The sequence below is a fragment of the Coenobita brevimanus genome, chromosome 77 (assembly GCF_032717465.1).
Source record: "Coenobita brevimanus isolate Jiangsu-jjx chromosome 77, ASM3271746v2, whole genome shotgun sequence".
Lineage (NCBI taxonomy): Eukaryota > Metazoa > Arthropoda > Malacostraca > Decapoda > Coenobitidae > Coenobita > Coenobita brevimanus.
The window spans coordinates 1296904-1307345 of NC_137030.1; the positions used below are offsets into that span (position 1 = coordinate 1296904).

Genomic DNA, 10442 nt, shown 5'->3' on the forward strand with positions numbered 1-10442 from the left:
TTTTTCTGTCACCTAAAACAGGGTGACACAAATCTCTCCCACCCACCCCCCAAAAAAGAAGTGCCATAAAAAATAATGAGGAGCCCCCCCGGTCCTGTCAGTGCCACCACGCGAAGGCCCCGCTTTCTACAGAGTTCACTGGCCATAGAAACCTCATCCAAACCCACCTGTGTACGTCTAGAATGAACCTATTTCTATGCTGACTTACCCAGAGAGCTATGTTTGGTGTGTGTGTGTGTGTGTGTGTGTGTGTGTGTGTGTGTGTGTGTGTGTGTGTGTGTGTGTGTGTGTGTGTGTGTGTGTGTGTGTGAGAGAGAGAGAGAGAGAGAGAGAGAGAAGGAAGTGAGGATAATTTACATAAGGTTATTCAGAACACAGCTCACAATCCGGTACAGCCTATATCTTTGGATAGGGGTCCTCTCTCTCTCTCTCTCTCTCTCTCTCTCTCTCTCTAAACTGGAGGGCTTGGTATTTTTCTCAGGCCTAATCATTTCACCTCTTCTACTTGTCGCCTCTCTCTGTTTCTAATAATTCGACTCTTCTATTCATCACTTCCCCTGCTGGGTAATATTCCTAACCTGAGAGAGGCTTGGTATGTTTCTCTGCCTTAATATTTCACTTCTTTTGCTTGTCACTTTCTTCTGCTGACTAATATTCCTAAGCTGAGAGAGGCTTGCTATGTTTCTCTGCGCTAATATTTCACCTCTACTTGTCACTTTCCCTTGCTGGCTACTATTCCCAAGCTGAGAGATGCTTGCTGTGTTTCTCTATGCTAATATTTCACCTCTACTTGTCACTTTCCCTTGCTGGCTACTATTCCTAAGCTGAGAGAGGCTTGCTATGTTTCTCTGCCTTAATATTTCACACCAACTTGCCACTTTCCTCTGGTTGCTAGTACTCCAAAGCTGACAGAGGCCTGGTATGCTTCTCTACCTTAATATTTCACCTCTTCTACCTGTCATTTTCCTTTGTTTCCTACTACTGCACCTCTTCTACTTGTCACTTTTCTCTTCTGGCTATTATATCACCTCTTGAATTGTCACTTTCCTCTTCTGGCTAATATTTCTAAGCTGGGAGAGACTTGGTATGTTCCTCTACCCTAATACTTCACCTCTCCTTGCTTTCCCCGGCTGACTGATGTTTCTAAGCTAAGAGAGAGGCTTGATATGTTTCTCTCGCCTAATACGAGTACTTCATCTCTTCTATTTCTCACTTTCCATTTCTGGCTAATATTTTCACCTGTATTACTCCTCACTTTCCCCTGCTGGCTAATATTCCTAGGCTGAGAGAGGCTTGGTATGTTGCTCTCCCCATACATAATTCTCTCTGATATGATGCGTCAGGGAGGAAAGTGACGGACATGCCCAAAGTGCGAAATAGAGACGCAGAGTGAAGTAGTGACGTAGAGTGGATGGAGGCGTAGTGTGGAGTACAGACGCAGCAGAATAGTATCCAGACTTCTGTCCCTGATTACATATCTTTCAATTATGGGACAATACTGGACTAGAGGAATCTTTTTATTGCATCACTGTCGCGTCTCAGACCTTGAAGTTTGATTTATTTTTCCTGGAACGATGCGCCTGCCTCCATTGTGAATAAATGACTTAAACTGATGTTGCAAAATCGTTTAACTGCAATAAAACACTGAGGGGCACGGGAGAGGGGCGCCTTCAGGTGGTAGCACTGATATAGGCTAACCTGGAGGATCAACTGCCTGGAACCCACACAAGGAGTATTTATCGCATTCAGGAACGTAGTACTGCAGATGAGAGGCGCCTTCACGTGGTGGCATTGATATAGGCTAACTTGGCGGATTAACTGCCTCGAACCCACATGAGGAGTATTTACGGTATTCAGGCAGGTAGTAATGCAGGAAAGGGACGCCTTCATGTGGTGGCACTGATATAACCGGGCGGATCAACTGCCTGGAACCCACATGAGAATTATTTATGATATTTAGCCACGCAGCAGTGATGGAGAGGGACACCTTCACGTGGTGGCACTGATATAACTCCGCCGCTTCATTACCTGGGTATACTGATGTGCTTTAATGCTCCTGTGTATATACAGAAGAGACAGATACACAGATAGATAGAGTGATAGATGGATGAACAGACAGAGAGATACACAGACAAATATGAGGGTGGATATTAATTGTTTGTAGAGTTTTGGTGAGAAAAGGCATCAGTTGTTGTTCTTTACTGTACAGCCTATGTGTACAAATAAGAAATCAAGAGAACTGTTTGAAAATGCTGGCTAATTCGCCGAGGAAAAATTGCTGCGAAACATCATTCGGCGAGGTGTAATACTCAGGCTAAATGCGCAAGCTAAGTTGCGGAATGTGAGGCAGCCAGAACAGGAGTCAATGGAGCTGCGTAACAGGCGGACAACCACAGAAGAAAAGGTACTAGGAAATACGAGCAGCTAGAATGGGAATGAATAACGTTGTGACACAGATTACACAGGCTAAATGGCTGATGAAAAGGTGTTGAGAATTGTTAGTGAACTATGATGTGAAAGGAGAGGTGTAATCTGTCTATCTATCTATTGCTAGACGCCTTAATTCCGTAAGGGGTGGACACAAACAAATCGCCTCCATGTCGCCCTGTCCCCCAGCCATTTCACTGCCCTTCCCCCAGCTCACATCCTCCTCTCTCATATACCTCTCCACTCCATCCCTCCATCTCATCCTCGGCAAATCGCAGAGGAAAAGGCGTTAGGAAAAGCGAGGCAGCGAGAATAGGACTGAATAGCGTTGCGACAGGGGACCAATTTAAGTCAATCACTGGGAGGCGCTTGACACTGGAGGCAAAACAGCTCAAGGAAAAAAAATAGCACTATATGACCCCAGTGCACTGCAGGATGAGGGAAGTGAGAGGGATAGGGAGGGAGATGAGGAAAGGGAGGGAGGTGAGGGGGATAGGGAGGGAGGTAAAGGTGACAGGGAGGGAGGCGAGAGTAACAGTAGCAGTAGTAGCAGTAGTAGTAGTAGTAGTAGTAGTAACAATCCTTTTTATTACTGTTTTTGGTGTGGTACGGTATGTTCGACTTAGTTTCTCAGTAACCAAAGGGGCAATGAACAGTGGGTGACAGAAAGACCAAGAGACAGTGTGTAAAGAAAGTTATTATTAGCCTCTCCCTCTCTCTCTCTCTCTCTTTTCTTTCTTCAATACCTTCTCTTTCCTCTCCATCCTTCCAACCTTCCTTACTCCCTTCTTCCCGCTTCCTTCCCTCCTTCAACTTTCCTTCTTCCTTCCTCCCTATGTCTCCATTCTCCTTCCTCCACCTCCATATTCCTTCCTTCAAATTTTGCTTAGTCTCCCTCCTTCCTTTTCACTTTCTCTTTCTCCTGTACTCTTTCCTCCCTTTCTTCCTTCTTTTATTCCTCTCCCTTCCTTCCTTCCTTTCTTTTTCCCATCTTCCTTCCATCATTTCCTTCCTTCCCTCCCTCTCTTCCTTCCTTCCATCCTTCCTTTTTTTGCTTCCCCTTTCCGTACTTCCTCCCTTTTCATTCTTCCATCTTCCCTTCCTCCAACCCTTCCTTCCTTCCTTCCACCCTCCCTCCCTCCCTCCCTGTCTTCCTTCCCTCCTCCCCCTATTCTCTTTCTTTCTCTCTCCCTTCCTACCTCCCTATTTCTGTCCCTCCCATCCGCCCTCTCCCTTAAAGCTTATGTTCGTCTATCTTTGTCTGAGAGAGAGAGAGAGAGAGAGAGAGAGAGAAGGAGAGGAATATAAAACAAAGAGGGAGGGAGGAAGGAGGAGGAGGAGAAGGAGGAGGAAATGAAAAATGGACAAAATTATAAAATAGTAAGACAAGGAGAGAGAGAGAGAGAGAGAGAGAGAGAGAGAGAGAGAGAGAGAGAGAATCAGGGGGGACTGTGAGGAAGAGGGTTAAGGAGAGGGGAGTGGGGGGAGGCTAGGGAGGGGAATGCCAAATGACAGGCGAGTGAGGTAGGTCAGGGAGAGTGTTTTATCCCCCCCCCTCTCTCTCTCTCTTTCTCCCTCTCTCCATTGCCTCTCATGCCTCCTCCTCCGCCATATAAAATCGTCTGTCTTCAGGTGCAACACACACACACACACACACACACACACACACACACACACACACACAGAGTATGCAATAGAATATGAAGGTGTGACGCAAAATATTTGGCTCATGAGGTGCAAAGCATTATGAGAGAGAGAGAGAGAGAGAGAGAGAGATTCTAACCCCTTTCAGCTTGGTTGATGGCCAGGTGTAGTCAGACTGAAGGGTTGTTTTGGCTAGTAACCAAGGAGACGTATTCCCATCCCATAACTAAGGATCATGGAATTTCACACCATCACAGCATAGTAATGACACTGTGAGATTTGTCCAGTTCCCTCGGATGAAAAAACAAACCAAAAAAACAATAGTAGCACTATATATAAAAAAAAAAAAACTTCATTTGGTTCTTTATATTAGGTAAGATTCGAAACTGGTGACTTTTGAAAATTGTAGGAAAACAGAAAATCTCTCTCTCTCTCTCTCTCTCTCTCTCTCTCTCTCTCTCTCTCTCCCTTGAAATATATATGAAAATGTTGATGAAGTAAAGAGGAAATGTTTCTTTCTTTCCTTCTTTCTTTCGTTTTTTCTTTCTTTCTCTCTCTCTCTCTCTCTCTCTCTCTCTCGAAATGTATATGAAAATGTTGATGGAATATATAGGAAATGTTTCTCTCTCTCTCTCTCTCTCTCTCTCTCTCTCTCTCTCTCTCTCTCTCTCTCTCTCTCTCTCTCGCCATAATTTTTCATTGCTATTTTCCAGTAATAAAGCCAATACCATTATGCAACCAAGAGAGAGAGAGAGACAAAGAGAGACGAAGGGCAGTGTATTGGGGTAGGTTATGACTGTCTTGCGAGTGGCATTTAACTCTCTCTGTCTCTGTCTCTGTCTCTCTCTCTCTCTCTCCCTCTCTCTCTCTCTCCCTCTCTCTCTCTCTCTCAGATCATGTTATTTCGCCTAAGATATTAGGATAAATAAATAATATGTGACTTTTAATCGCTTTAGGCGAGGGAGGAGGGGGAAGGAAGAGGAGAAGAAAGAAAGAGAGAAGGGAGGAGAGGGAGGGAAGAGAAGAGAAAGAGAGAAGGGAGGAGAGGAGAAGAGACGGGAGGATGGGAGAGAAGAGTTGAGGACAGGAGAGGGGAAGAGAGGAGAGAAGGTGAAACGAGAGGAGAGGAGGGGAGAAGAGGAATGAGAGACGCAAGGAAAGGGAAGGAGGAGGAGGAGGGAGAGAGAGAAGAGAGGAGGGAAGACGAGGAGAGATAAAGAGAGAAGGGAGGAGAGGAGAGGAGAGGAGAGGGGAAGATGGGAGAGAAGAGGAGAGGACAGGAGAAGGGAAGAGAGGAGAGAATGTGAAATGAGAGGAGAGGAGGAAAGAAGACATGAGGGGACGACAGTAAACAAGGGGGGTGGAGGAAAAAAAGGAGGGAAGGAGAGGACACGAGAGAAGAGGGAAGATGAGAATGGAGGACGGGGGAGGAGGAAAGAAATGAGAGAGGAGGAGCAGGGAGAAGGGAAGGGAGAGCAGAGAAAAGCCATCAGGCCAAGCACGTACACACGATCAAAAAAGTAGCGATGCACATTTGGCCCGACACAATTCGATGCCACGGACGATAGACTCTGGAAATGTTTGATGATTGTCCCCTATGTTGTCAAACGTGCCTACGTAACAATGTCATATGTTTCTTGTGAGAGTTTATGGTTGATAATGTAACTAAATGCATATTCAGATGATAGTCGATTAATTTTTCAGGGATTACGCAAGCTATATTGTAGTCGATTAATTTTTCAGGGACTACGCAAGCTGTATTGATCATTTCAGATATTATCGTGGTACCCCTCCCGCGGGATACTTTTTTGATCCTGTGTAAAAGGTAACCATCCACTCACTGCATACATAACGCCACTCCAATGATTCGAATTTAAACAACTTGCGTAATCTCTCGTAAGATTTTTATTTACAGTAAGACCAAGAGAAATATTAAAATCTACACTCCCCTTCCTCTAACCATCCACTCAATAGAAACACTACTCCAATTCTTCATATGTAAGAGCTACAATCCCCTTCCTCTAACCATCCACTCACTCGATAGAAACACTATTCCAATTCTCCACATATAAAATCTATACTCCCCACCCTCTAACCATCCACTCACTCAACAGACAACACTACTACAATTTTCCAAATACGAGATCTACACTTCCCTTCCTCATTCTTCCAGGAAACGACGAAATTTATCTTAGTTAATTTTCAAAATCTACTCATCTACCATTCCTTAACCCCTTCAGAACGACGTGTGGTGCTGGAGGGACGTCTTCACGTGGTAGCACCGACATAGCTGGCCGGTGGAGCTGCCCGGTTATACAAAAGTCTCTCAACTCCCTCTCAAGCCCCTCAAAAGGATGATAATGGTCTGCAGGAGAGGGTAACTTCAGCCTGCAGTACACTGGGTTCACATTCAGAGGAGCCTGGGGTTGCAACTACTGATACCATAAGCTTTTTACTCTACTTTGGCCTAAAATTGCCATCTCTCCATCTTGAACGCTAAGCAATGACAGTAAATTAACACTGGCATATGGTGCTGGTCACGAAGAAGTGCTATGGAAGGGATGTAGAGCCGTAAGAGCTACTCCTTTAACTTGCCCCAGAACTGCCATCTCTCCAACCTGAATGTTGAGAGGTGACAAAAAATTAACACCTGAATATGATTCTAGTCACGAAGAAGTGCTACAGAGAGGATGTAGAATAGCAATGTCTTCTGGCACTGAGCTACGTGAAGCAGGCTGAAATGGGACGAAAATCTGAACCAAGTAAAGGTGAACTATACTATTTTCACCTTAACCTGGCCTAGATTTTCGTCCTTTGCAGCTTATTTCACGTACCTCAGTGGCAGAACATGACAACTGGCCTCTACCACTTCTTCGTGACTAGCATCATATTCTAGTGTTAATCTACTGTTGCAACTCAGTATTCAAAATGGAGGGATGGCAAATGTAGGTCAAGGTAGGGTAAAATGTGCATACAGCTCTACATCCTTACACAGCACTTCTTCGTGACTAGCATCCCATTCCAGTATCAGTCTCCTCTTGCAGCTCAATATTCAAGATGGAGGGATGGCAATTCTTGGCCAAAATAAAGTGAAAAGAGTATAGCATTCTCTTGTCATTTACTATCACTTTAATGTATACATGAGATATTTATTCACCGTAAGAATCGTATGGTCTGTGTGATCTATATAACTCTCTCTCTCTCTCTCTCTCTCTCTCTCTCTCTCTCTCTCTCTCTCTCTCTCACTGCCAGGTCTACCCCCTATTTGTATCTTTACTTGGCCTCCTCTCCTCCCTACACTCTCTCTCTCTCTCTCTCTCTCTCTCTCTCTCTCTGCCAGGTCTACCCCCTATTTGTATCATTATTTGGCCTCCCTTCCTCCCTACAGTCTCTCTCTCTCTCTCTCTCTCTCTCTCTCTCTCTCTCTCTCTCTCTCTCTCTCTCTCTCTCTCTCACATACACACACACACACACACACACACACACACACATTTCACCACTGCTACACCCTTTTCATTTTAACCTGGCCTTAAATTGCCATGTTTTCATCTTAAATACTCGGCTGTAACGATATCTTAACACTAAAATATGATGCCTGTCACGAAGAAGTGCTGTGGAGAGGGTGTGGAGCCCTTTTTCTGCCACTACGTGAAATGGGCAACATAAGGAAGAAAACCTGAGCCAAGTTAAGGTGAAAGAACTATAGATACATTTCCTAGCTTTCTCTTTCCTCTAAATGTAAGAAGCTAAAAATAAAATGAAGTTGATTTCTCAAACATGATTAAAAATTGTACGTTTTCTCTCAATCACCCTCAAATTCGTTTTCTTCTTTACAGTCAGCAGTTACAAATCTATTCCACCATCCATGATTTCTTTTTCCTCTCCATTTCAGGTACAAAGCGTCGGTCTGCCCAGAAACTCAACCGGTTACAAGGAAGTTACTAAGACAAACAGAAGCTTGGTGAAAAATGGCCACTACCAGCAAAACAACAACAGTACTTCACACAGGCATAAACATCAGTGAAGACCCAAGTGAACACCGACTAAAGGAAGATGGCAATCCGTCAGCGATAACGAATCAGTGCAGTGAACAGCCCCATAACGGCTACATAACGGTGACAAACGGATGCATTTTGAACGATAGTGAGAAAAACGGTGCCAAACAGGGGGTATACCTCACTCAAACGGAGGGCAGTGAAGCGGCTCCGGGAATGAAGGAGATTTTAAAAGGAGATGCCAAACAGGGAATATACCTTGCCCAAATGGACGACAGTGAACCATCCCCGAGAATGAAAGAACTTTTAGAAGGCGTTAATGAACCTGGGGACTGTGGCAACCCCGCTGAGCCTCCGCCGTGGCTGGATCGTCACTTGTTTGAACTCGGGAGGCAATTCTACAAACGATTCCTCATTTGCATCTTTTTCTCCGATCTACTGGCACTCGTGATGATGTTCAGTATAAATAGGATCCTTAGACCTCTGATCTACACGGGAAAATCAGACACCCCGTGGAAGGCCGTGAGAAGATACGTTTCAACGATCACACACGTCATTCGCTGGTATTCTGGGGATGTCTGGAACAAGGATGATGAGGCCCACAAAGATGTTTTACGCATACGGTTGATTCACGCAAGATACGCTAGCATGTTCAACTCCTCCCTGCACCACCCACGTGTCGATGATGTCAGTGTCTCCTCCAAAGGGCATACAGAACCAGAATGCCCGCTTAGTTCAACATTACAGCAGGATTTACAGTACCAGATATGTCCAGGATACAAAGTACAGGATGCCAACTCCCTAACGCTGTACGTAAGTCAATGGGACATGCTGGTAACGCAATACTGCTTTATGGGACTCATCGTAAGTCATCCACGCAAACTCGGCGCTTGGTGGGCAACAGATGAGGAACTGAAGGGCTTCATTCACTTCTGGAGAGGCCTCGGGTGGCTTCTGGGCACCGACGACCGCTACAACTTCTGCAACGGGTCCCTGGAGGAGACTCGTGCACTGTGCCTAGAAATGGAGCAGAAAATTATGAGTCCCAGCATGGCGGCCGGCGACTGGAACTTCGAACACATGTGCAATGCGCTCCTCTCTGGTATGAACGAGATTATCCCAGGCCTAACTTTTCCAGGCATGGTGCGCTTCCTGGGTGACCTGATAAGATTTAGTGTTCCCAACCTGACACGGCGGATGACCTTCGGCGAGAGCTTCCGTTACTGGTTGATGCGTTTCTTCTTGCAGGTGGTATTCATCATCCCAGGGGTAGTACGAATATTCAACGGGATGCTGAGGGGTGTGCTAGATGTAAGTACGGGACAGCAGCCACCTCTATGGCTAAGGTGGCTGCCTAAATCATCACTGCCACCTGTTGTAAAGCCACACAGTTATACCTGATCGTGAAGTGAGCAGCTGAGTTACATACATTTTAAGCAATAATTTACCCCTATGTTTCTGTCGTCTTGAATGGAAGTACAGGACAGCAGCCATCCCTATGGTTAAGGTGGCTGCCTAAACCATCGCTACCACCAACTGTAAAGCCAGACAAATATAGCTGATCGCGAAGGTGGGTTGCTGAGTTACATACCTAAATCATCGCTGCCACCAACTGTAAAGCCAGACAAATATAGCTGATCGTAAAGGCGGACTGCTGTGTTACGTACCTTAATCTACCTAAACCGTCGCTGCCACTACTTGTAAAGTCACACAACTACACCTGATCGTGAAGGTGTACTGCTGAGTTACATACCTAAATCTACCTAAATCATCGCTGTCACCAACTGCAAAGCCATATCATTATAGCTGATCGTGAAGGTGGACTGCTGAGGCACATGCATTTTAGGCAATAATTTACACCAAATGTTTTCGTGGGGATAATATCTTTGGAGTTGTATTTCTTAGGACTTAAAATCAGGTAGCCTAATAATCAGCCAAATTCAACCTGGTTCTGGATGTAAGGTAGGGTGGGGGACAGATTTTTGTTTGTTTATTTTTTTAATAGATAAACTGAGGAAGGAAAAATAACTAAAAAATCTAACCGGAATTTACCTCTCAATCCCACATATTAAAGTGGTATACAGGCCTCGTGGGACCTCTTACTTAGCGATTTATTTTGCACACCTCAGTACCGTCTTGTATGTTACTGATGCAAACTATGTACTGTGGATTTTAACGCGATGTAAATAACGCTGTAGCGAATGCCAAGGTGTAATAAGTAAAATAAATCACCAAGGATCAGGCATCACGAAGCCTCAAATGTCACTTCCGAAGGGGTTTTTCTTCCTCTAAACTGGTTCTATCCCAGCTCTTACAATGGTATTCTCGGAAGCTCCCTAACACCTATTCTAAAGTGATTTATTTTTTATAACACCT

The 10442-nt window shown here is 44.9% G+C and overlaps 1 protein-coding gene across 1 annotated transcript; it reads left to right on the forward strand.

Annotated features, from left to right (window-relative positions):
- The first annotated feature begins 8039 nt into the window (after positions 1–8039).
- Positions 8040–10178, forward strand: LOC145408405 (uncharacterized). Its single transcript, XM_080279133.1, has one exon. It carries the CDS (start codon positions 8040–8042, stop codon positions 9465–9467), a length of 1428 nt encoding a protein of 475 aa, XP_080135259.1. The 3' UTR covers positions 9468–10178.
- Positions 10179–10442: the final 264 nt, after the last annotated feature.